We start from the raw sequence: 27,053 nt of genomic DNA, 5'->3' as shown, positions 1-27,053 counted from the left end.
CTCTCAGTGAGGGGAGACAGAGGCAAAGCTCAGAGAAAGTGACAATGATAAAAGCAAAGACCGCCAAACACCATGAGTGATGTCTCCCATCTATGGCATGGGGTGGGTGGTGGGGGAGCAAGGCATAAATGAAAGTGAAGTATTTAAAACAAACAGTGGAATTTTTGATAGGCTGCATTCTGAATGAGCTGGGTAATTCCCCCCAACCCAAAAGCTTGTAATTTTGATTCTATAAGTAATGTTTTTGTTAGTTATAGCAGGTTTGTTATTTGCTATAACTGCTCTTTAACACTTAAAAATATGTTCCTGAGGGCTGTGTAGCCCTCAGGGACATATTTTTGCATGTTAAAGAGCACTTATGCGGAAAGGAAAGATTGGCAAAAATCCTCCTCCCCCCCTCCATGGAGTGTGGCTGAGTGAGTGTCCTGCTACAAGGAGGGACAGCACTGAGGAAGGGTTTTTCTCCTGAGTGTCCCCTAAAATGGGGAGCCTGCAGTGCCAGGACCTAGAGTTATCTGGGCAGATTTAGTGCAGCCTGGCACAGTTGGGTAAGTAGCCTTCCCCCAAATCCACTGAATAATCTGCCCCTAACAATCCAGTGTGGCAGATTATTCCCTATAATTATCTGGAATAGGTGAGTTTGACCATCTAAATAACTTGTTAATCATAGAAAAGCAGGTACTATATTTTTCTCTGAAGGGAAAAACAAGTTCAACATACATTCTTTGGATATTCAGATATGTCCCACAAAGTTCTATTACTTTTAGTTCTGTTGGACAGACCTTCATCAAAGAAAAGGGGAAAGGGAGGAGAGGAAAGAGGAAAACAAGTAGCGGCAGGTAGTCCCCACCTGCAGACACAACAGTTTCCACGCCAGTTCCATTTATGAATGCCCTCTTGATGGTTTGTGTGCGAACATCTGACCAGTAGATCCGCTGTTCCATGGCGTCATAGTCCACTACAGTGACATTGTCAATGTCAGGCACAGTGAAGGAGATGATATAGTTATAGTAGGGGTTGTCAATGTCAACCCCTCGAATCTCCATCTGGCGGGCATAGAGCAGGAACTTCTTAAACTCTGGAGATGGAGACAAAGACCAGGAACAGATGATGGAACTACACTCCAGTCAGGGTTCAACAGGTACAGAGCAGTTTTGTTTGCTGGAGACTAGGACTACATGGCTTGTTGGTTGGTACCATCAAATGTGCCCAGCTGACCCAGGTGGAATGATTTCTCTGTCCTTGAGATTTACAGTGGTCTGAAAGTGGTATAACTCTTGGGGCTACTCAAAGAAGCCTGGGGGTTATAGTCCCCCCCCCATGGACAATTAAAATATATTCATTTAAGCTCTCTAGTGTCTTCCTTGAATGGGAAGTCATGAAAACTGAACAGATGAAACTGGTTTACATCTGTAGTAGCCCCAAGTATGTGTTTTCACTTATTATGGCTTGGCATTGTCAGTTGATACGCTTGCATCTTATTATGTTATCATTATTTTTAGATTATTGTTATAAACTGCCTTGGGCCCTTTGGAGAAGGTGTGGCATAACGTCTAGAAATGAATGAATGACTAAATGAAGTGCATTCAGGAACTATCACCAGACTCCAACTTGAAAGGCATCCTCATAATCCCATCATTCCTAGCTGGAGACACACTATCCTGTGACACTCCCCACCCTCCTACACACATCATACCTGCAGAAACTTACAACAGAGATACAGGTTTAAGAATACTTCTTGAACTACATTTCAATTAGTTCTGCCTTTTAACAGTGATTTCTAATATATTTTAAAGTTTGACTTTAGAAGTGATTTTTGCAGGTGATTCCTTATATAATTTTTCTACATGAGCACCTGGTGGAAATGGGACTCCTAAGCATAGTAGATAAATAATAAATAAATAGTTGCTACTTAATCTGAAAATATCTGGAACTCTAAGCTGAGAACAACAATGTAAGGTGACTAGCTTGGAGGAACCAGCTCAGAGCAAGACCCCAGGAGCAACTCTGCACAGCTAGTCTTCTCTCCAAACTAATTTGCATGCATTCTAATTTGTGCATTACTGTGGCATACTTTTTGGAAGAGTGATAGCAAGTACCTCTGATTACCAAGTCAATAATTTTAGCAGCTTCCAATTCTCAAGTTCCTGGCTACTATCTCCATTTATAGTTACTCTCTCATATTGTTCAGGCTGATTTGACGACAAAGTAGGGATCAGGATTCCACTCAATGTATGGACCTGCCTGGTCTGCCATATGTAGCGGCGAGGGAAAGAAAGGCAGCCTAAGACCTGCCTCCCTCTCCTCCTCTTCCGAAAGCCACACATGGATAAAGAGAAACACAATGACAAAAACTAAAACTAAGAAAGGAAAAAAATATCCAAGTTTATAAGATATTACCACATTATGGAGAAAAATCTCAATCTTGCTGCTGCAAGAGAACCAACAGGGAAGGCACATACTGTGTCTGTATGAGCAGGTGCAGTGGGTCAAGCTGTCTGAGCTAAAGAGCTCTAAAACAGGGTTTCTTAACCTTGAGCCCGCAGATGTTGTTGAACTACAACCCCCAGAATCCCCAAACATAGCCTTTATGGCTGGGGATTCTGGGAGTTGTAGTCTAACAACATCTGGTGGCCCAAGGTTAAAAAACCCTGCTCTAGAAAGTTCCAACGGTGTTCTACACAGAAACCCCATTCTGGAACTGCACAGAGGCTAGAACTGTAGGCCTTCTGCTCAAACTGGAGTCTGTGAACCATGCATGCCTACATTGCAAACAGGAACTACAGAGACAGGGAGCCAGTAAAGACAGTGCTGCCCCCATGACCCAAGATGCCATATGAGCACAATGTTGGCCCAAATCACAATGCATCCTAAGGTCGGGACGTCTTCTGAACTTCTATCCAGATGTACTTTGGGACCGAGAGGAGAAAAAGGCCTTCCCTTCCATTTACCATAGCATGTGGTGTTGTCCTTGTGCAGCTTCATGAGGTGCGGACAGGCACAGGAGAAGGTGCTATTGTAGTTGATGAGGCAGAGGTGAGAGCAATGGCCTTTTCCTCCATTGGCTTCACAAGGGTTGGGAGCTGGAAAAACAAAATGAAGAGAAAAATGGTTATGATTCCTCAGTTCTGGGGAAAGAACAGTCCTATCCTAAAGAGCATCACTCTGCTTTGTGACAGTCAGTGCAGAGATGAGATAGGACAACAAACCATTTAGGAAAGGGAAATCTGGATTTCTGGTGAGTTTGAGCGCGTACAACTGGCTCTCTACTTTCTTTAACTCTGTCCCACGAAGCAGTAGCTCTTGGACTATTGCAATGGAGACTTTTGCATGCAGAGAATAATGGAAAAAGACAAGCCTACAGTCTACAATAGGAAACAAAAATCACCGGCAAGGGCCAGTCTGTACCATGGAACGGTGGTATCTTGACACTGCAAGCAACTCACACATGTTAAGATCCTCACGTGGACGTGCTATCATGTTTTTATTTGCCTATTTGACACAAAGCCTACATGCAGATATCCACATTCATTCCTTGTTATCGTTGCCTCCCTTTCCTTGGTTGACTCACCAGTGTCAAAACACAGGCTCAGTTCACAAGACTGAACGAAGTTGCTGGCTTTGCATGGTCTGCAGAGTTGTGGTTTAACAAGCCAGGATGTTTGGCAATGTGCAAAGTTAGGAGGAAAGAGGACGTGCACAGCTCGACAAGCTCCCAATGGATAAATTATGGTTTATCAGTTGTGTGACCAGACCATAAAGTATACATTCCTTGGAACAGGGACATCAAATTCCTAGAAAGAATTTCACAGTAGCAATGGATCCCAGGAGGCAGTGTCCCATTACAGTGCAGAAGAGAACTGCCCAGAAATCTGCCTAATATATACATTTGGAGAATTTCAGGGTGCTATGGGAGGGGAGCCTGGACAAATGTCCATGGAGGGCACACACAACATTTTCAAACAGGTTTGAGGTTGAAGGGGATTACCAGTGAAGGCAGCGAAGTTATTTACAAAAAACATCACACTCTGCAGGTGGTAAGTGACAGCACTTGAAATGCTGCTGCACTTTTTTCTCAGAACAAACTAGGGCATGATGTGACGCCATGAGGCCATGTCACCCCCTGATGCATCCTGGGGGACAAAATTGCAGCCAGGAGGAGCTGGCCATCAAAGAGCAACAGCACTCCAAGGACCTCTGTGGCCTGCAGAGGTGTGGTGTTTTCTGCAGGAAAATGGATAAATGCTGCCACTCAGAAGCCATACTGTCTCAGAGCCCTTAAAGTTAGACACAGTGTCTCCAGGTCTGGACCTGGCAACGTAACATGTAACTGTGCTTGTTGCTTTCACCTGCCTGCCTCCCTTCATGGGATTTCCTTGGTGCCCCACTCTCCCCTTTCTTGCATCTCACCTAGAGGCTGGCGAGAAGGATGATAGACCTGCAAATCGAAGGGCTGTGTGCTGGTTCTCTGTACAACAGTGACGTTGTGGCCCGTCCACTTGTTGGCCTTGGCCAGAGTATTCGTGCGCCAATCCGTCCAGTACACCTCACCACCATAAAGGGTGACAGCAAAGGGGTGGGAAAGGTACTCATGCCCTCGCAGCACTTCAATGTGGCCTGTGCCGTCATAGCGGGCAGAATAGATGGCATCCGACCTGCAGAGAAACGGGAGAGATCAGTATGTCTATGACAGTGGCCAGGTGCGTGTGACAAAGGAAAGGAGCACAGAGAAAATGGCCAGAAGAAGCACCGCACCTGTGCTTGTTTGGCACGTAGGTAAGGCAGGACTGACACAGCAGCTCTGTAGCAACAAATGTGGCTGAGCAGAGAGGAAGCAGGGCATGACCTTTGGGAGCTCTCTTATCTTATTTATTTATTCTCATTTATATTATATATTCCTCTTTTCCACAATAGTTTACCCTAAGCAGTGTACATCAGCGTATCAATCACTATAATCATAATCATATTAAAATAAATGGGAAAACACTTTTAAGAGAACAATAAATTATCATACTATAAAACTAAAAGCAGCAGCATTAAACTGGAGCATTTCTCATTGACATTGCCCTGACTGATTCACTCCCAACTACTCTCACTTGCAACAATATGGAGACAAATCAAGCTATATTTTAATGCTGGGATGTCATCTTGTTCCCTGCATGAGTGCTGAATGGGTAGAATCATCTATGTAATTAATACAGAAAAGAGGATGGAAGAGTAATTGTGGATCGGGGGGAAATGCTGGATCAGCATCAGCCAAGGGAAACTATGGTGCCCAACAGGATTTTTAAAAGTTGAATATCTACATAATTTAAATGTGTATAGGGAAGAAGTGTACCCCACTAGTGTCTATCCAAACAGGATAATATTTGGTGCAACTCTACTACAAACAAACCTGGCATCAATCCACAGGATGCGCTTCTCCAGGTAGTCAACGGTGAGTCCATTGGGCCAGCCACCTGAGCCGGTCTCCTTGTGGATGACACGCCGGCCCTCACCACTCATGGAAGCTGCCTCAATGCGGGGCAAGCTGGCATCCCAGTCTGTCCAGAAGAGAATTCTGGGAGAAAAGAGGAAGGAAGCACACAAGTGGTAAGACAGACAAGACTCCTTTCCAACTGCAGGTTCAGAGTCTAAGTGGCTTCTTTAAACTCTGCAAGAGCCGAGGCCATAACCGCATGCACAATTTAAAATACTACACTCCTTGTCAGGAGATTAGTTCTCCATCCTCAGTTCATCCTCTTTACTACTACGTAAGGATATATTTCTATGAACAAAGGCAAACAGCATGAGGAACTGCTGCAGGAGTTACATGAAGGGGCATGCCTTTTCTCCGCTGTGTTCACACAGTCATTATGCAGTACACTACATGTCCCACTTTTTCCCCATCAGGAGGGCCATCTCAACAAAATGATGTGAGGATATCTCAGAGTGCTCTGTTTTTGAGACGATAATTCAGATAACACCAGAAAACGATGTACTACAGGCTGAAGAGTATAATGAAAGCCTATAGCCAAAGGGCTTTCTAGCTGCCCAAGATTTTATTTATTTATTTTTACACTTATATCCTGCTCTTCCTCTGAGAGTTCAGAGCAGTGTACATGGTTATTTTTATCCTCACAACAACCCTGTGAGGTAGGTTAGGCTGAGAGATACATGACTGGCCCAGAGTCAGCCAGTGTGATGGCTGAATGGGGATTCAAACCTGGGTCTTCCCGGTCCTAGTCCAACACTCTAACCACTTTGCTATGCTGGCTTTTCCTGGACTCCCACAGCTCTTCTCTTTGACTCCACAATAATAACCGAGGACACTAGATGCATCCCTCAGAAATTTCCACAATGAAGACTGATACTAGTAGCTCAGCAGCCACATCTCTAACAGCACCCAAGCGTGCACATCAGGCCCCTGAACTTAAAGAATAAACCCAATAAAATCCTTTTGCAACAGCTTCAATCAAAGGACTGGACCAATTAAGTAGTGAATCGCAAATGGTGGTGGAATCTCATGATATACAGCAGAAGCAGGAGATTCTGTGTAGGGTATCCTCTAGAGCTAGGCTTCAAGATACCAGGTCCCCAAATCCATTGTCGATGGAACTGCAAGAAGCCTGTTTTCATGAAGCTGCTCTTGGCCTACATTCTATATCTGGAAGACATCCCTTGGCACCTATGCACTCACAAGCTGCTCTTCACCAGGTTGATCATATGAATGTACATGCGAGGGATTTCCCTCTGTCTGCCATTCAACAGAAGGAGTTGAAGCCTTGTTCAACCTTCTCCCTTAATGCCCTCTCTAGCGGGATGGGGTGGGGGAGGACTGTGAGCTATTCTTTTATTAGATTTATTTCTAAATTTGATATCTTGTTTTTGAAAGAAACATGGATGCTTGGAGAGATGAATAATTACTATCCATGTTTAAATAATGTTGTCCCTAGTGAGAGGGGAGATAGGTCCAAAGATAGAGTAGGATTGTTCATTTCTACAGTCCTTCAAGCAAAAGTTATCAAATTACTCTTCCATGCTAAATGGGTTGTGGCAGATTTAAACAATGTAGCTTGTTATGTATTAATGTACATTTACCTCCCCAGCATCTCCACTCTCAGATTAAACATATCTGGAGAGAATTGGAATTGTATATAGCCCACAGCTTAGAGATTTACCTAACTGCCCATGTGATTATAGGGGGAGATCTAAACGCTAGAATGGGACATAGCGATTCAGTCTTATATGCCCAGTTCCTTAGCTGTATCTTGATGTTGTATCTTGTCTTCCTGCATGATACTTCAGAGACAATATGGGTAATCTAGCAGGATTTTGCTTAGCCCAAATGATCAATAGATTAGACCTGGTTATTTTGAATGGTGTAGCTGAGAAAGACCACCCAGGCCAATTTTCATTCTGGTCTAATCATAAATTGTCAACTATAGATTATCTGCTCATCTCCCATAATCTGGTGACTGAGATTATACCCAGGCCTGAGACGTAAGTTTTGGGCAGTATAAAAATATGCTAAATAAAATAAATTATCTCCCACTGACTTTGCTTTGCAAGTTTCTGAATGGGCCACTTAAAGGGGAGAGTCAGTATCATCCTGATATAGTGGCCGAGGTTGGACTTTCTAGGATCAAATGGAGTGCTCAAGTGAGCGACGCTGTTACCCAATGGTTCAAGTCAACAGACAGTCATTTGATAAGCACTGACATTCTAAGTGAGCACTCAGAGATATTCCCTTCTAGCAGAAGTATAATGGGGCACTGTAATATGCTCATTCAGAAGCTGCAGGTGTTTGTGACAAAACCTGGAAATAAGATTGTGCAGGCCAGTGATTATGGCTCTAAGAAATGGTTTGATAAAGACTGTGCGGCTGCAAAAAAAAAAGCCCTTATCACTAACTTTATCCACCACAAAACAAAGCCCTCATCCAGTACCAGTTGGGAGATGCTAGAGACGAAAAGAACCTATAAATCCTTATTAAGGAGGAGGGGAAAGGGCAGCCTTATTGGAAACCTGGCAGCAAATAATTGTGTGTGTTAAGTCCAAAGATACATCCACTTTCTGGCAGATTACTGCTGGATATCCTGACTTTGGCATGTCCTAATTGGCTTGTTGCATCCCAGTGGGGGCTTGGGAGACCTATTTCCAGTCTCCTGGTTGATTATATAACAATCAGAACAATCAGAATTTTTCACCAGGTTTATCTGCTGATTTCATACAACAATGGCCACTGGTTTCAGTCTCCGAGACCAAACAATTAATTGATGAGCTGAAGACTAGCAAAGCACCAGGCACTGACCATATTCCATATGAACTAATCAAATCTAATGTGGACTGGTGAGCCCCTGTGTTAGCATCTCTGTTTTCATACATAGACAAAATAGCTTATATCCCTAGGTATTGGGGTACAACCATCATATCCATTTTCAAAAAAGGCAACAGATATGATCCTGCCAACTATAGAACTATAAGCCTGCTGAATATAAAAATAGTATGCCAGACACTTATGTTGGAAATTATGTGACTGGATGGATCAAGTGAACATTTTAGAGGAGGATTTAGAACAGGCAGATCAACGATGGACCATTGCCTTGTTCTGCAGCATTTGTCCGATAAATATGCTGGCAGGTCTAATAGATAACTTTTTGCAGCCTTTGTTGACTTTAGGGAAGGATTTGATTCAATTTCCAGAGCCACTTTATGGGATAAGCTTAAGCACTCCTCAATCAACAAGCACCTACTATTACTTTTAAACTCGATGAAAACACCAATTTAAGAGTTAGGTGCAATCATATGGGCCAACTCTCCAACCCCATCCCCACTTATAAGGGTGTTAAACAGATGTATATACTAGTGCCCCCTGCAATTTGTTTAACAGCTATATTCTTCCTAATTAAACAGCTGCAGGGTTTAGATCTTCATGCCCCCAAGTTGGCGAATAAGTATTTGCCTATTCTACTGTATGTGGATGATGCCACAATTTTATTGCAAACACAGATTGCTCTTAAGAGAGCTCTTAAGGCCCTGCCCCAACATTGCACTGAAGAATATCTCATAATCAAGTACCAAAAAACAAAAGTCATGGTCTTTGCCAACAGACCAAAGTCGTTTAAATGGAGAGGAGAGCTGGTCTTGTGGTAGCAAGCATGACTTGTCCCCTTAAGCTAAGCAGGGTCTGCCCTGGTTACATATGAAAGGGAGACTAGAAGTGTTCGCACTGTAAGATATTCCCCTTAGGGGATGGAGGCTGGAGCCACTCTGGGAAGAGCATCTATGTTCCAAGCTCCCTCCCTGGCATCTCCAAGATAAGGCTGAGAGAGATTCCTGCCTGCAGCCTTGGAGAAGCCACTGCCAGTCTGTGTAGACAATACTGAGCTAGATGGACCTATGGTCTGACTCAGTATATGGCAGCTTCCTATGAGTATAAATAGCCATGCTGTTGAGCAAGTTAATTGTTTTAAATACTTGGGTATGGTTTTCCAGGCTTCAGGGAAGAAAGCAGCTCAGGCTGATAATGTCATCTTTTCGGCTCAAAGCAGTGCTCTAGCCATTCTAAGATTTCAGTCTTCAAAGGGAGGAAGTTTTCTCCTGGCAGCTATTAAGATGTTCACAGCTAAGCCATTGGCACAGTTACTTTACGGAGCTCAGTTAGGCCCTTATCCTAATTCTGAGCTCCTTGAAAGAGTTCAATCTGGCTTTTTAAGGGCACTTTTCCTCTAATGTGGCACTGAGATTGGAAGCTGGAATGATTAGGGTTGAAGCCAAATTCTGGGTGGCCATGATCATTTATTAGCTAGAGCTGAACTTTTTTACAATAGGACTGGCTCCTTTAATACTTACTAATAACTTTCACTCAAAATGGGTGAAGATTGTAATCAGCAAATTATATCTTTTGATATCTCTGGGTTTTGAGAGGGCCGAGGCAGGCAATCTTTAAAGAACAAATTTTGGACATGGAACTCCAATTTTGGACATGGAACTCCAAAGTGATTTCAGTAAGGTGCCTAGAGCCTACAGGGCTCTTAGGCAGATTCCAAACTTGCAGCCAACACCATATTTGGTCACTGATTGTGCCCAGATATTGGTGGACCTTCTCTAAGGCCCATCTCAACACCCTCCTGTTAGCCCTATTAGAAGGCAGATACAAAAATATCCCTGTTCAGCAACATCTTTGCCCACATAGATCGGGCAGATTGAATCAGTTGGCCATGTTCTACTGTATTGTGCTTTTTATTATGACTTGCACCATAAACTAATCACACCCATTATAAAGGATTTTCCAGGTCAATCTGACAAATTTTACATTTGGTTTCTTTTAGCAGATAGATGATAATATTTATCATAATGTAGCCAAATTCTATATTTTAGCCTCTAGCTCACACCAGGAAATTGTAGCTCTCCCCTAAAGGGGAAGCATTTTGGAAAAATGTTAGATTCCTCGGGCTGCTGTTTGGCTTGGTTTTTAAACTGTATGTATACTGGTCAATGACTGCAATAAAGATTTGAGCATGATGACAGAAAAAATAGACATTCCTTCTCTGGAGAATAGAACCAACCTGGGGAGGGGTGTGGAGGATCTCATCTCCAGTAATGCTCTCATGAAAAAGCAGTTTCGAACGGGAATGTGCTACAGAGAACATTCACGCAGTATGTTCATGTGCACTGGGAGATGTACACATGCACTATGCGTGAAGCAGCCCATATTCAGCATTTGTTTTGACTTCTAGGGTTCTAGTAGGCATTGCCAAAAAATCTGAAATGTATATTTTCAGCCACAAGAGCTGGAAACTTGATCTTTGACTTTTAAAAATGAAAATCCAAGTCTCAGTAGATGCTGACTCACTTCTGTGAATTCTGTGCCCAGCACTAAATTCCATGCTTCTGCAATATTTGCACAGAAATGCAGAATAGAGACTGCCTTCTCTTAAGCATCCAAATGTTTCACTTTACCATCATTAACTGCATTTAATCTGCTCTCTTCCCTTCCACATAAGCCACTGAGTACAGCACATTCATATAAAAACTAATTCTCCACAGGGTCATTTTGCCTAAGATCGCCTGGCTAAGCTGTGGCAGAGCACAAACCAGCACTTTTTAAAAAAAAATCTCTTTCCCCCAGGTATGTAACTAGTGCTAAAGAGCCCCTTCCCGTCAACACCATACCCGCATCGTGGGTCCAGGGCAATGGCGCGAGGGTGCTCAATGTCCCCAGCCAGCAAGGTGCTCCTCATGGTTCCATCCAGCTTCGCCACCTCAATCTGATCCAGGTTGCTTTCCACCCAGTAGATGTTGCCAGCAATCCAGTCCACAGCGAGTCCCTCAGGTGTAGCCAACCCATACTGGATCACCACTTCAAAGCTGGTCAGGGCTGTGAGGGAGACAATAGGAGCAGGCACTAGCAATCATGATCAATATCACATAGTCCTTTCTGGCCAAGTTTCATCTTTATGGTTAAAGCTACTGTTGGCACAAATTTTCTGGGCCTGTTTCTCAATAAACGGCTTGTGGGCTATGCCCTCTACCTCTTTTCCCTGCCATTATATTTTATTTACTTACTAGTATCTTTCAGCCCGTTAAAATAACGGGCGCTAGTAGCCTTCTCCGCCCCCCTCCCACCCGGGCCTTCCACCTCCCGCGGTGGTTTGTGGGGGGCACACTTCTCCTCGGATGGAGAGATCGGGGAAGGCAGGCAGGAAGGAAGGACGGGAGGCAGCGCTTGTTAGGTAAGCTTGACAATAACGGGTGCTAGGAGGGAGCGGGGGGAGCAGCAGCAGCAGCAGCAGCAACCACCAGCCTGAGACACACTCGCTGCTTTCTGTTTCCCGCCCCCTTGTCTCCTCTGCAGGCAGGCAGAAGGGATGGGAAGAGGAAACGGCTTCCCTGATCAATTATGATTAAACCATCGTGGCAAATGCTGCCTGTGCCTCTTAAAAGAAAACAATGCTGCTTCGCCCATGACCTTTAGAATCATGCCGAGTTGGCTGAAAGGGGTCTCACGGTCCAGCAAGGATGCTTCTGTTTTATGCTTATTTGTGTTTGATGGATGGATCGTATCCCGTTCTTCTTCTGAGTAGGCTTCGCTTTTAGAAAGCCAAGGACGGGGCTGTAATCTGAAGGGACCCCACACAGTTTGAAAGAGGCACCTCCTCAGAAGGCAACCAAGGGGAGTGATCCGCCCCAGGGGTGGTCTGGAAAAGCAGCCCTGTGCCTAGTAAGCAGAGGCGGCTGGAGCCCAGGAGACGGCGCCGCTGCGGCTCCTTTCGTGGCCCCTCATTCTCCTCCTCCTTGGCATCCAGGGACCGGGAAGGGAGAAGTCTGCCTTGCACAACCTCCCTCTCTCCCTCCCTGTTGCTTCCCCGAGGAATGGGCATTGCTGGGCAACCACCAAGGGCGCCAGCAGCGGCAGATGCCCAGGACACTCCAGGGAGTGACTCGGCTGCTAGAGCCAGCCGGCGATTCCGGGGGAGGCGGGCGGGGTGAGGGTGACAGGGAGGGCGAGGTCCAGGCCTCCCTACCGCCGCCAGCCTCTACACCGCCGCCGGCCGGGCCGATCAACATGGCTGCCGTGTCTCTGCGGCCGTATCTTTCTCGGACGTTCTGGGCATGTGCTCTGCGCATGCCCAGAATGGCTGAGAAAGACACGGGCGCAGAGACACGGGCGCACACTTTACCATTTTATTATAGAGGATTTATGTTTGCATCCCACACTTCCTCTTTCAAGGAGCTCGGAGCAGCATGCAGTGTTCTCTGCTCCCTTTTTCTCCTCACAAAACCCTGAGAGGTAGGCTGAGCTGAGAGAGTGTGACTGCCCCAAGGGCATCCACTGAGCTTCAGGGCTGAGCAGAAAACTGGATGAGTGGCTAGTACACACTCTGGTGCTCTTAGATTTAGTGTGCCCCTTAGTATGTTCTTGTCTGGTGGGGTGGGAACTGGCAAGAACTTTTAGGGTCTGCTGCTTGCTGAGCTTCTCCACCACCAAGTGATTCTCTGAGGAGAATCTCCTCCTCCCCCCGCCATCTTAACTCCAGAAGGGCTATGAGATCTGTTGTTCTTGCCCAGATTCACCCCTGCTGCAGAAGACCGTGAGCCGGAAGAGGCTCCGAGTGCCGAGATCGGATGTGCATTCTGGGAGGTCTGAGATGGTATGAGCCAAGCAGGCACTGACTTAAGCGGGCCCATGGATTGGTTTTCCAGCACATGTGACTTTGCCTGGCCAGGACTAATCTGTGGCTGTTGTTTTGGAGGGTTTTGTCTTGCTCGCGGCCTTACAGAGGGAGTAAGCCTCTTTAGGCTTGCTAGGGGAGGGTTCCGTAGCAGCGGCTATTGCTTGCACCCACTCCTGTCTGTAGGTTGATGCAACAGTGGAATCAAACAGCTCTGGCAACCCATGGCTAGGATTCTTCCCAGCTGCCCCTGGTGCCCTAAGATCAGCCAAGGTCTCCACCTATCTGGAATCAGCAGCCTTTTTAAAGGCACTAATCAGGTTAGGCTCAGCTCTTTGTTGCGGCAGCTGCCAGGCTGTAATTACCATTAAGGAAGCTCCGGGAATGCTAATTAACTCCCACATAATGATCAACATTTAAAAGAAAGACGGTATCATTAACAGAGGACTGAATGCCACTGCAACACAGGCAAGACACGAGGAGGGGGCAGCTCATGCTGAGAAGCTTCTAACTCCCCCTCCACCCTGCCCCCACTTCCCAATTTCACCTTTCCCATAGGACGTTCCATGTGTTGTGAGGGCCTGATAATATCAAAAATGTCTGACATCAACACAAAAAAGGGGGAAGCCATTCAGAAAGAAAGGAAGGCTACGATTCCTCTGGCCTTGTCTAGAAACCAGCAGGGGATTTGACCACATTCTGCTAAGGTGATCCCTGGCTCTTTTGGATGCTTCAGCTTCACTGATGTAATCAAGTTCTGATGACTAGTCTGTGGGTCTTCTTAAAACTGAACAGGGCTGCAAGGTGGCAGCAGAAGCGGGACGCAGGGGAAACAGCAGCATATTACTGGGAAAGAATAGCTATTAATGGTCGGTTTCACGGGAATTCAAGATAAAGTTGTGGGGCATCTCTTTCATGAGGTTCCTGATTAAAAGCCCTTTGCCATGTTCTAGTTACAGTGCTCTCTGCTTTGTTTGAGGAGCATGTTTCATTGAACTGAACTGAAACTGAAGCCCTGCTGTGCCTGGAGTTAACCGGCTGCCAATTAGTACACACAGATTAGAAACGCTCATCTAATCATCCTCAAGAGCACTGGATCCCTATTACTTGGGTTCAGTCTATTACCTACTTATTTAACTTAACTAACGTGAAGCCCAAGAAGACAAGGATTGAAGAATAGAACAATATCGGACCTCTGAAAAGTATACAGTGTACTGTGCTTGATTGGCCAGCAAACCCACCTGACCTGACCCCATAGAGAATCTATGGGGCATTGCCAAGAGAAGGATGAGAGACATGAGACCAAACAATGCAGAAGAGCTGAAGGCTGCTAATGAAGCATCCTGGTCTTCCATATTACCTCATCAGTGCCACAGGCTGATAGCATCCATGCCACACCACATTGAGGCAGTAATTGCTGCAAAAGGGGCCCAAACCAAGTACTGAATACATAGGCATGCTTATACTTTTCAGAGGTCCGATATTGTTCTATTCTTCAATCCCTGTCTTCTTGGTTCCATGTAATATTCTAATTTTCTGAGATTGTGGATTTGGGGTTCTCATGAGCTGTATGCCATGATCATCACAATTATAACAAATTAAGGCTTGACTTATCTCGCTTTGCATGTAATGCGTCTGTCTCATATATCAGTTTCACCTTTTAATTTGCATTACTGAAATGAATGGACTTTTGCACGATATTCTAATTTTCCGAGTTTCACCTGTACTGCTCTCTCTCAAGTTTGCCTACTATTTCTTGTCTGACTCTTAGGAGTTTAGGAACAGAGGCAGGCGTATTTCTCTGTGACAAGAGAGAGCAGAATAAACTGGTATTTATCATCAATCAAGGTCTAAAGTGTCTTCTTTAGGAAAGCCAATAGGCTTGGCCATGATATAGGAACAGCAGATGCAATACAGGTTGATGAAGTTGCAGACACAGATGCAATTTTTATTTACATTTTGCAGGGTGTGTGGATTTTGATAGGCTCATGATAACCAATCAATGCTTGGAGCAGGATGGTACTCTAGCAATTCAAATGCCTGAGATTGGACTTGCCTTGATAAGCTGCTGCACATGCTGGAGATGGATCCCAAACAGGCGTGGCATGTACTCTTTTTTTAATTGCGGGTTAAACAGTAAGTAAGATTCTGAAGGTGGAGGGAAGGGAGTACTCTAAACTGCCCCCAAAGCAAGACTATCTGAAGGAAGAGGTTAGAGGGACAGAAGCGGGAGAGGGCACACTGCAGCACAGCAACAGAGAGGCCTCTTGATCCGGCAGGACCCGAATATTACTGATGAATCATGGGGAGGGCTGCCCTGCACAAGCTAGACCCAGGGAAGCTTCACCATCCCAAACTTGAAAACAAGTGTGGTGCTAGGCAAAGGGGAAAGTTACACATTACTGGCAAGTAATGACGTTCTAACCATTTTTCTTATGAGAGGGGGCAATTTTGAGCAGAGAGGCTGAAGGGGGATGGGATGCTGAAGGCTTTCACTGTCTGCTGTTTTTCTTCTCAAAATCCCGCCCTCTCGCCGCCCCACCCCCAAGCAACTTGTCCCTCATGATGTTCTTATCCTTGCAAATACACATATGGACTCTTGCAGGGGCAAGGAGCAGTAGCTGGGGTGCAATTCTTTTTCTTAAAAAAGAAACCCATGGTAAGCAAGGATTAAGCACCTGCTTCTCCCAGCTGTTTCTTAATAGCCCCATCCCAAGCTGCTTGCACCAGGGCTTGGTGACATAAATCTGCTGTTTTGCAAATAAATCTTAAAAGAGTGGAGTGGGGAGGAATTGAAGCCCCATCTCATAGGCAACAGGAACTGACCAATTAAAGGGCAACAATGCAGAAATTCATTGGCCATGCAGAACTGGCAACCATTTGAGACAGTTAGTGATGGTCTAGAACCAGGGAAACCTGAGTTCAAATCTTTGTTCAGCCATGAAACTCCCTGGGTGACTTTGAGCCAGCCACTTATCTCTCAACCTAACCTACCTCACAGAATTGCTGTGAGGATCAACATAACCATGAATACTGCTCTGCACTCCTTGGGAAAAGACCAGGATATAAAATGCAAAAATAAATGAGGAAGCTTCTAATTAAAACAAAAGAAAACACAGTTGCTCTGAAAAGCCTCAATAGCACTCTGACCATACACAATGGATAGGCTGGTGCTGCAACTCCATTTAATGTTTTTTTAAGATCATCACAAACCAGAGGAAGATTAACAGGAATGTAGTGGATTGGCAACAAGGTTATCAAGATTTCCCATAAAAAGAGAACAAACAAAAGACAACAGTTCCAGATTAGATTGTGAGTGTGGAAGCCACCTGAGGCAGTTGAGGGGGCACTTCCTTCCCTCCTTGTCATTCCACCTAAGGCTGGAACAGAAACAGGACCATGCCAAGATTTGATAAGGGCAACCTGAGAGCAAGTCCCACTCTAATACTTTGCTTTGCCTTAGAGAATCTGGGGAAAGAAATAAAAGCTTCCATCCCATGACCTTCTTATCCTGCCATAGTGGTCATCACACACTCACCTCCATTCTCATGTAGCTTCCCCCGGTATATCTTGTCTTCCACCACATCAGTCCAGTAGAGGGAGCTCTGATTCAGATGGAAGTCCAAAGCTATGGTGTTCCTCAAGCCAGGTACCAAGACACTGTAATCTCCCTTGTGCAGATCAATGCGCCGGATCTCGTGGCGGTTTGAAAAGATGATAAAGGGCTTAAAGGGGTCTGAAAATAAAGAGAGGTGTGGATTACTGCTCCACCACCAAGACATTTCCACATGTCTTCCTTCCAGCACAGTGGCATTCAAGAATGCTCATATGCATTTTTCCCCACACAAAAAGAAGAAAAAAGAAGAAAAGGAAAGGGAAAGGGAAAGGGAAAAGAAAAAGGGAAAAGGAAAAAAGAAAAAGGAAAGAAAGAAAGAAAGAAAGAAAGAAAGAAAGAAAGAAAGAAAGAAAGAAAGAAAGAAAGAAAGAAAAGCACAAAGAAGGGGTTGAAAATAATTTTGGTAAGGGACAGAACATTTCCAATATGCAATTTTTTGGCTTTTTCAGCCCAAGGGTTCACCCTGGTCTGCTCCAACTCCTCATGTGTCAAACACTGGCCTGCTATTTTTATTATGAAAATAATGAAATGAATTATAAATTAATATGACAGATCTATTAATCATTACTATTAATAGAAATATGCACAAGGGCTTGCTGCCCTTCCCCTTAGTCATGTCCCAGGTGGTAGATGAAGGATGCTGCCCACAGACAAAAGCTCAGAATCCTCCCCTGATGGGGCCACTCAGGCAAGACAAAATGGCTTGCTTCAAATGAAGAGCATGTATCATTTCAAAATCCGGCACGCCTCCTCCCCAGTTCCACTTCTCCCTGGGGCACTGGGAATAGAGCAGCCTTTTCTTGTGCCTGCCAACTGCAACACTACAGAATGAGGGCAAGTCCCTAAAGGACAGGAACAGTGCTGTGTTTTTTGGCCGCTAAAAATGCTAACTTTGGTTTCCCCCAGCCTCCCACCCCCTTTTGCTCACCCTTTCCCCTTTAGTTTGTCAAAAAAAGCAAGAACTTTGAATAGACCCAATATCCTTCCTGCATACAAAGCAGGTTCAAGAGACCTAGGCCACTCTCCACCCCAATCCACCCTGTGCTGGCAATGCTTTGCTGTCCAACAGAAGTCCTGGCATTGTAAGTAGGATGCTTGATGCTCCTGCTGCTATAGAGGGCCAGGCTAGATCTGCCTATGGGACCAAACAGCGGCAGATTACCTGCAGAGAGAATTCCACAAATGTGGCTCCTAAAGGGTAGTGGGCTCCAGGCTGTCTTCTACCCTTTGTTCTAAGACTATATTCACACCAGGCTTCTGGCCAGAACATGTCTAGACAGAAAACGGTTTCCATTTGTGCCACAGCCTGAAAGGAGTCACAGATCAGTGTTCACTTTCCAGGTTTAATTGCAAATGTTCTTCATGAAATAGGAACTTATTTCCCCACGATTTTCTGCACAATATCTGAACAAGTCTCCTGATGGATACTGTGTCTGCTCAACAAGTGCATACCCCAGCCTGCTAACTCACAAGTACAGGAAGTCCTCTTTATTTGTGGGGGTTCTATTCCCACGAATTAGCACTTCTATTCCCACGAATTAGCACAATTATGGAAACCACGAATAAAGAAACCTTACCCTGATGGGAATCCAGGGGTTATGTTCCTTACTCTAAAAAAGGTCAAAAAAGCAGGAAGGGAGCAGAAATAAGGGTAGAATAGCATCATAACCTATTCTGCAGGTCTCCAGGAATGCCCCGCAAATCCCAACAAATCCTCTTGTTTTTGTTTAATTTTTTTTTAATAAGAGCCACAGAATGAAATGGCGTCCAGAAATGAAATCAGAAGTCATTTCTGGCCAATTCAGGAACTGCGGATAGGCAAACATTGCCTATATTTCCTGCTGTGGATAAAGAAACAGGGTCTCCAAGACCCATCCGCAGATACATGAAACTGCGATCCATGAAACCCGGGATAATGAGGGGCTTGTAGGAACACAGGAAGCTGCCTTATACCGAGTCAGACCATTGGTCCATCTAGCTGAGTACTGTCTACACAGACTGGCAGCGGCTTCTCCAAAGTTGCAGGCAGGAGTCTCTCTCAGCCCTATCTTGGAGATGCCAGGGAGGGAACTTGGAACTTTCTGCATGCAAGTGTGCAGATGCTCTTCCCAGATCAGCCCCATCGCTGAAGGGGAATATCTTACAGTGCTCACATGTCTCCCATTCAGAAGCAAACTAGGGCAAACTCTGCTTAGCAAAGGGGACAATTCATGCTTGCTACCACAAGACCAGCTCTCTTCCTGTAATTTATTTCACAGTTGCAAAAGATGACAGAAGAATCACTATGAACAACCCCCAAAGCTGCTATGTGAGCTGGCTTACTTATGATAGACCCGGATTTTTTTGGTGATGCTTCTTCAGGTACCACACGGAACACTGCAGGGAAATGAGTTCCTCTTTAAAGAGAAATTCAGTTTCTGACAAGCAAACCCAGAAGTGGAGCACTAAGCAATGACTCACAAAGAGCAGCAGCAGAACACTCCAAGAGGAGAGGGTGGGATAAGGGAAGATTGCTTCCTCCTCCCAGGAAAGAACTGGGTGTGCAAACCAGAATGAAATGATGGGAGTATTTTTTTAAAAACGGATATAATACCTGTTCTGGACTCTAACACACACTGGGTGGATTACACTGAAGAGATGAAGCACTTACTCAGGTGGTGAAATGACCATGAGTTGATTCTTATCTATCTCCAGGAAAATAAATGCTTGTATGGATGTTTTGATGCATGACGGGGAAGTGTTTCAGGTGTCCAACTAAGATGATATGTAAGTCTACAAATGTAAAATGCAAGTATGACCAATAGGTGCTTCATACATGTGTCATGCAGGTACACTTGTCTGAGAGCTGGGGTTGACTGCCAACTCCACTGTTGAGTGTACTCTTGATAGCAGACCTGGGCTTGTTGCTGTGTAATCTGTGAATCCAACCATATTTGCTAACTTGCATGTGTAGATCCATGACTTTACTGAATTTGAGAATATGGTGTCCACTGATCATGTTTCAAGATACGTGTGAAGCAATGTTCCCTCTAACAGGGATTCCCAGATATTATTCACTACAACTCCCAGCAGCCCCAGCTACAGCGGCCTCTGGCTGGGGATTCTGGGAGCTGAAGTCAACAACTTCTGAGAATTCCTGTTAGAGGGAACACTGGTGTGCAGCCCCTACCTTACACTTTGGGATGGATGTCTCTACACCAGCCCCATCATGCACTTACCCAAGCTGCGGCAGCTCTCGCCATCATGCTCCAGCATCCACCCCTCGTAGCAAGAGCACTTCACGTTGAATTTGTCCTGCTCACACTTCTGACTGCACTTGAGGTGCTTGGCGCAGTAGCTCTGGATCTGACAGGTCTTGTTGTCAGCGCCCAGCTCCATACCGAGGGGGCAAGAGCAGGCAATGCCCTCTCCTGGTGCCACTGTGCAGTTGTGGCTGCAGCCTCCATTGTTCAGAGAGCACAGGTCTACAAGAGATCAGAGACACCACAGAACGTCATGGGGGTGGGGGTGATCCTACCATATGCCTGAGTTGTTCTCAAAAAGCCACTAGGCAAGGGCCTGCAGGATCCTAACCCATACAGTCATACACACCTTTTTAAGGAGGCTTTTTAATATCAGTATTATTTTGTTATATCTGGTAGGTTCTTTAGCTGTTTATAATTTTCAGTTTTAGTTTAAAACTAATAATTGTTTATAATCTGACTTTTAAAAAAAATTATTACTTGCATCTGTGTCTATCTTATTGTTGTAAGCCACCCCGAGCAGTATTGCACTGGAGGGGCGGAGTATAAATATTTTAAATAAATTATAAATAAATAATATGGTGTAAACTTCTAGTCCCCAAGTAACTGACCTCACTTCCACTCTAAGTGATAGCAGCAAAGAAGTCTGAACTCGCAGCGTTAACATCACTCCAGCCCACCAAGCTTTGTGGCTCACCAAATGGTAACCTAGTACTCAGCTGTGAAATCTGTCAGGAAGAGTTCGCTATCCATTTATTATATTTCTGTTTCTTAAGATTCTTATCCTGCCTGCTAGAAAAAGCCCTCACAGTGATCTACAGTTATAATAAAATTACTGCATAAGACAATAAAACAAAACACCAACTATCCATTCAATTCCTGGAGCACATGATAACAACATTACACAGTCCACTCAATTTGTTCACCAACCTTTCTGGCAGAGCATAATCCTTCCAAAAAAGAACAGCTTTTACTGTTCTCCTGATGGTGATAAGTAAACTGCCCAGATGAGGACCTTTGGGCAGGGAATTCCACAAATAGGGCATTGCAGTTGAGAAGATCCCAAATCTGGTAGCCCATGTCCCACATTCTAGACAACAAGGGCACCTGTACCTGCTGCCTCCAATGTATGGGGTTGGGTGGGTTAGAATGTATGCCCTCATTCTGCTTACTGGATGAATGAAGGGTTTATCAAGAGGGAATCCTCGGCTGATTGTGATGAAATATGCTATTTATTTATGTGTAGATGTGTTAAACATGGCAGTAAATTTTTAAAAAATCCAAAAGAACAAAAAGGACAACCAAATCTGATTTCAGTTTATAACTGAAGGCCTATCTAACAGATAGATCTGACATTCCTTTCTAAATAATTGTGAGTTAGGGTGTTACTAGGCAATTGGTTCTGAGAGTCAAATAGGCATACAGGTAAGGCTATGTTTCATGTCTGCAGTCAGGGGTAGGGGTGTGCGTGGGTCGTTTTTTGCGGTTCAGTTCAAATTTGGACTGAACTGCAGGTCCACAGAATGACTGGCTGGGCTGGCTCAAGCGGAACTAGCTTGAACTGGTTCGACAGCGAGAGGGTTGAGGGCAGCACTGGGTGGGGTGGGGTGAGAGGCATCATTCAAAGCAAGCAAGAAGGTCCTTACCGGGTACACGGTGCTCCCCCAGCCGCCCATGTGATGGCAGTGCGTTTCCAGCACTCACGTGGCCTCCACACATGCACAAAAGCCAGATGAGTGCTAGAGTTGTGCTGCCACAGCACAGGCTGCTGCGGGGGGAGCACTGCACCGCTGCTCCAGGCCGCTTCCGTACCTGGTAAGGAGCTTCTCACTTACTTCGAAAGATGCCTCCTGCAAACCACCACCACCCTCACCTATCTCGCCCTCACTCCTCTTGCCGCTGAACCAGTTTGCTTCGGACCGGGTTCAGTTCAATCCTGGACGGGGCCCCCTTCCTGAAGGGCGGTTCAGGCCGCAATCAAACCACTCGAATTGCCCCAGTTCAAGAGTGAACTGGTTCTCCACATCCCTAGTTAGGGGCATTAGCAAGGTTGGAGTGGGCCCCTCTTGCCCCCTTCCTTTGTCTTCAGAGAGTTATGAGGGGGAGAGCAAAGAACAAGCTGTCACCCTGTTCACCCAGGCCCCCTTCCTTCCAGGGCTGCCCAGGGACATTTGTTCCCCCTTGTTCAGTTGTAGCTGCACTCTTATCTGTAGTTATTTCAACTCACAAACTCAATGTCATTCAAGCTAGAGTAACATTACCAGTCTGCTAAATCCAATTTCCCTCCAAGACATGAGATCGCAGAATCCTGGTCTCCAAACACATACACAGAGAGCAGGGAATTGCAGAGTTGCCCCTACTCCCTGAGATCAAGCTGCCCTAGTCCCTACTAAAGAAGGGAAAGAACAGGGGACAGACCCACATGTCAATCTTCTACCGCACACTCACCACACAGCTTCCCTTCATCGGATCCATCTCCGCAGTCATCATTGCCGTCACACAATTTCTCAGGAGGGAGACAGATAGACGTGGAGTTGGCACAAGTATGTGAGGGTGGTTTGCACACCAGTGATTCACAGTTCTCCTCATCTGAGTTGTCCTCACAATCATTGTCTCCATCACATACCCAAGCCTTACTAATACATCGGGCTACAGGGAAAGGTAAGGAAGCCAACATCAGAAGCAGAAGAAAAATCTGGCAGAATTCATTATTTCTCTATGGAACACAAAACAATATTGAGGCACTAAAATGGACACCTGTAGTGTATCGTTCTTGTGAAGGTGAAATCTCTGACTGAGCAGCTGTGATCGCATGGAAAGTACATCAACATTCCAGCTTCTCAGGAAACTCTCCTAAGTGCATGTATCAAATACCAGACTGTGAGCATAATAGCATTTATGGTTTCATGCACCAGCCTTTCTTCCTTGGCCTGCATTTTGCATACTACAGGTCAACTGATTTGTTTGTTCATCATGAGCATGAACTGCGATTTTGAATCTGGTTTGTGGCATGTGTATATCAGTGGGTGAGTGCAACATTCTTAATTGTGGACAGAACTGTAACTATTTTGATCAAGAAGGAATACAAAGGAAGGCCTCATGCAACGACTTTAGTGTATGAAGGGAAGCATATGGGATGCATCTAGTTTGCCTACTGTGTAACCACATGGTGGCAGTGCGGAACTGTTCAGTCCAGGAAGAAAAGCTTGGCAAGCCAGATGCAAGTTGAGAGCCACAAGTTCTCAGCACTCAGCCAGAACTAACAATTGGGCGCACAAGAAATCCCAAGGCCTGTTCACACAATTGTTGGAATCTAGATTTTATGTGAATTACCAACACTGATAAGACTGTGTGAACCCATGCCAAGATCATTTATAGCCTGAGATTCCCACCTTGGCATGAGTTCACACGATCATGCAAATGTTGGTAACCACATTAAACAGAGATTCAAATGATTGTGTGAACAGGCCTTCAGTATGCCTGGGGAAAGGCAGACTTGGGAAGGAAGCAGGAGCACTATTCCCTCTAATAGGGATTCCCAGATATCGTTCACTAGAATTCCCAGCATCCCCAGCTACAGTGACCTTTGGCTGGGAATTATGGGAGTTGTCGTTAACAACATCTGGGAATCCCTGTCAGAGGGAACACTGAGTAGGAGGTGCGAATATTTCTCCAAAAGAATCTACCTTCTAGTTAATATTCAGGAAGAGCTCCCTAGTCTCTGGACCCCTGGTTAGTGATGAGTAGGGAGAAGGCAGATGCCTCTTCTCCAGGACATCCTGTGCTCATGGAAGGAAGGCAAGCATGTGCACCTCACAGCCCATTCAGCTATGTGAGTTGCCAGGTGCAGCATCCATATGTGGGCCATGTGAGCTGCTGGGGTACAGATGTATTTTATCTTATCACATTTTTATCCCATTCTGCCTCTAAAGAGCTCAGGTCAATATGCATAGTCCCCCCACCCCACCCTGCCCCATCAATTTATCTTCAAAATAACCCAGTGAGTTAGGTAACTCAGAGAGTGAATGGCCCAGGACTGGACAGGTTGCTGAAGCTGCCTGGTTGTGCCCAGAGGGTCGGATAATCACTATGTCCACCTCTGCAACGCAATGCAGTTACCAGAATCCTTGCAGCCAAACTTGACATTAGGATCACAGACGTGAGTGACGCCTTCGCATTTCTTCTCATCACTGGAGTCCATGCAGTCGGTGTCACCATCACACCGCCAGCGCATGGGAATGCAAAGCGCATCCAGGCGACACTGGAACTCATCTGTGTGGCAGCCTCCAGGTGGGCGGGTGGCTGAAGATGGAAAGACAGTGAAAACATGTTAATTGGTTGGTGCCAATGTTTAGTGATGTATACTACTAGGGTGATTAGGGAAGCTAGTGTCAGATGCTCTGGAAGAGATGTTTCAGCAAACCCTCAGGGGTCATCAGAGGCTCCACCTTGTTGCTCACCCAACCTCGGCTAAACTTCAGAAAACTAGAGGGAAGAGGCACCAGGGAAAACAGCCAGACAAACATCTAGCAAAATTCTGACTTCCAGCATTCAGCTTTATGCTAATCTTGAAGGCAAGAGGTCTATGAAGCTGAAGGCAAACTCACTGGGTTCTGGTATGGAGTGGTGGTACCTAACTCAGTGTCCTAGAAATCGGAGGAAATTTGCCAATATCAACAATATCATAATGACAGTAGACGCTTCCTACCCTTATTCAGGAGCAGTGCATGCTCCCATTTGCTGATCATCTCTCAGTTAAAACCAAGGTTGGAGGTGACATCCTTGCTCACCTGCTAAACAGAAGCTGGGTCAGAGGACTTTCCCTCCTACCTCATTCAGCAGTTGCGCATAGACGGCACCTCCAAACTTGGCTTTAACTCACACACAATTGCCACAGTCCAGACGGAACATGGTGAATCAGACTGGTTCCAGATCGGCAAACGACTAAGACAAGGCTGTATTCTTTCTCTTTATTTATTCAACTTATACAGTATGCTGAACATATACTGAGAGAAGCTAGATTGGTAGAAGATAAGCGTAGTTTTAAAAAGAAGAAACATCAATAACCTGCGCTAAGCTGATGACACCACTCTGATATCTGAGAATGCAGATGATCTGCAAGCTCTAGTAATGAAAGTCTAGGAGCACAGTGAGAAAATGGGACTATGACTAAATGTAAAGAAGACTAACTCATGACAACGGGTACAGCAACGAACCTCAGAAATGATAATGAAGACACTGAAGTGGTGAATAGCTTCTGCCTTTTAGGATCAACCATCAAAAGTAAAGGATCCAGCAGTCAAGAAATACACCACAGACTAGCATTTGTTAGGGTTGCAATGAAGGCTTTGGAAAGGATAATTAGATGCTGTGACGTGTCTACACTTATGAAGATCAGAATCGTTTGGACAATGGTTTTCCCCATGATACTCTATGGCTGTGAAAGCTGGACTTTGAAGAATCAGGACAGAAAGAGTACTGACGCTTTTGAGCTGGAGAAGACTTTAGAGGATACCATGGAGAACAAACCAGTGGATCATAGAACAAATCAATCCAGAATTCTCACTCGAGGCACAAATGACCAGGCTCAAACTATCATACCTCGGACACATTATGTGAAAACCCAGCTCCCTTGAGATGTCCATAATGCTGGGAAAAGTTGAAGGAAAGAGAAGAAGAGGACAACCAGCAGCAATAGACTCGATTACGACAGCAATGGATGCACCACTGAGAGATCTTAAAGGCCAAGTTGAAGACAGGTCATTCTGGAGAGAATCTATCTATGTGGTCGCTAAGAGTCGACACCGACTTGACAGCACTTAATCAATCAATCAGCCAGTCAATCAGCCAGTCAATCAGTCGCCAAACAGGAGTGCACACAGCTCCTGATTTAGGTTAGGAGGTTTCTCCGCCCCTAATTATGATCAAATGAACTGTCTGGGGCAGGAGCATCATCCATTTTGAAACAGCATCCCAAACTAGCAGAGAGATTGCCATATTTGGTACAGAAGCTGGATTCCTGAGAAGTTCAGCTTTGTTGCATTCAAAAAGCAAGTGTCTAGCCCCCTAAGAAAGTAGAAAACATTTTTAAGCACAAAGGTGTTGTTGGTGACGGACATCAGTGTTCAGAGAGAACTGCTTCTGTTTTCTACATGGCTGCCTCTCTCCCAAGTGGCTTCTGCTCACATTTTCCTATCTGGAATGAACCTTACTCACTTCTTTTTCTTCCCCCCCTAGCCATTCTATAGCTACACATCAAGCAAATTTCACATGCAGAAAGGGGGGAGACCCCTGTAAATGTTGCAATCACAAAAAGAGGAGAAATATGAACAGAATTACTTAACCCCCAAATCAGCTCACCCCTGTCCATTTGGCTCAAAAGAATTTTAATTTCCCCAGCTGCATTTTCCCCTGGGGCAGAATTTTGAAAATGAAGTGGGTGCAGCCTGGCTCTCACCATGCGCTCACCTTGGTTGGTGCAGTTGGCATGGGTCTCATCACTGTAGTCCCCACAGTCATTATCCCCATCACAGGTCCAATGCACAGGAATGCAGCGCCCGCTATTGCATTTGAACTGGTTGCTGGAGCAGGAATGGCTACAGCCAGCTTCATCGCTATTGTCCCCGCAGTCATTGTCTAGAAGCAGGAGGAAAAGGGGGAGGTCAGAGAATGCTGGATCTGTAGGAGCAAATGCTACCACTCCGCACATCCCTTTAAGCCACTCTAGAGCTATGAGCCAAGTCCTCTGGCTGACAGGACTTGATGCCTCCATTTTTTCAGCAATGTGGCCATAATCTGAACGGAAGGGCTCAGGGTGTCCCCACCAGCTGACTTTAGCAGCACCCTCCCACCTCATGCATACTCCAGCCAAACATGCTTCCCATTGTCCCCAGAGTTCTCGTCACTAGTAAAGCAACTAAAACATTAATAATAATAATAATAACAATAATAACAATAATAATAATGAAAACACAGAAACTGCATAGATCACCTCATGTACCATGGGGGGATGGAAGTGGGTGAAGTGAGGGGGTTATC

The 27,053-nt window shown here is 45.3% G+C and overlaps 1 protein-coding gene across 8 annotated transcripts in view; it reads right to left on the bottom strand.

The window, feature by feature from the left end:
• The window catches only part of LRP1 (LDL receptor related protein 1), a 452,537-nt gene that overhangs the window by 133,281 nt on the left and 292,203 nt on the right, over positions 1-27,053 (bottom strand). For all 8 annotated transcript variants that reach the window (XM_053288908.1, XM_053288910.1, XM_053288909.1 and 5 more), the window contains 10 exons: positions 26,484-26,651; positions 24,135-24,317; positions 22,464-22,664; positions 19,992-20,237; positions 16,696-16,893; positions 11,158-11,362; positions 5,396-5,560; positions 4,411-4,655; positions 2,952-3,083; positions 851-1,078 (listed from right to left, as the gene is read on the bottom strand). In XM_053288908.1, the coding sequence (XP_053144883.1) occupies positions 851-1,078; positions 2,952-3,083; positions 4,411-4,655; positions 5,396-5,560; positions 11,158-11,362; positions 16,696-16,893; positions 19,992-20,237; positions 22,464-22,664; positions 24,135-24,317; positions 26,484-26,651 (1,971 nt within the window). The remainder of the gene's footprint in view (positions 1-850; positions 1,079-2,951; positions 3,084-4,410; positions 4,656-5,395; positions 5,561-11,157; positions 11,363-16,695; positions 16,894-19,991; positions 20,238-22,463; positions 22,665-24,134; positions 24,318-26,483; positions 26,652-27,053) is intronic.

The sequence above is a fragment of the Hemicordylus capensis genome, chromosome 2 (genome assembly GCF_027244095.1).
Source record: "Hemicordylus capensis ecotype Gifberg chromosome 2, rHemCap1.1.pri, whole genome shotgun sequence".
In the NCBI taxonomy this organism is placed as follows: Eukaryota; Metazoa; Chordata; class Lepidosauria; order Squamata; family Cordylidae; genus Hemicordylus; species Hemicordylus capensis.
The sequence above is the reverse complement of the archived record's forward strand: the minus strand, read 5'-3'. Positions and strand labels throughout refer to the sequence as shown.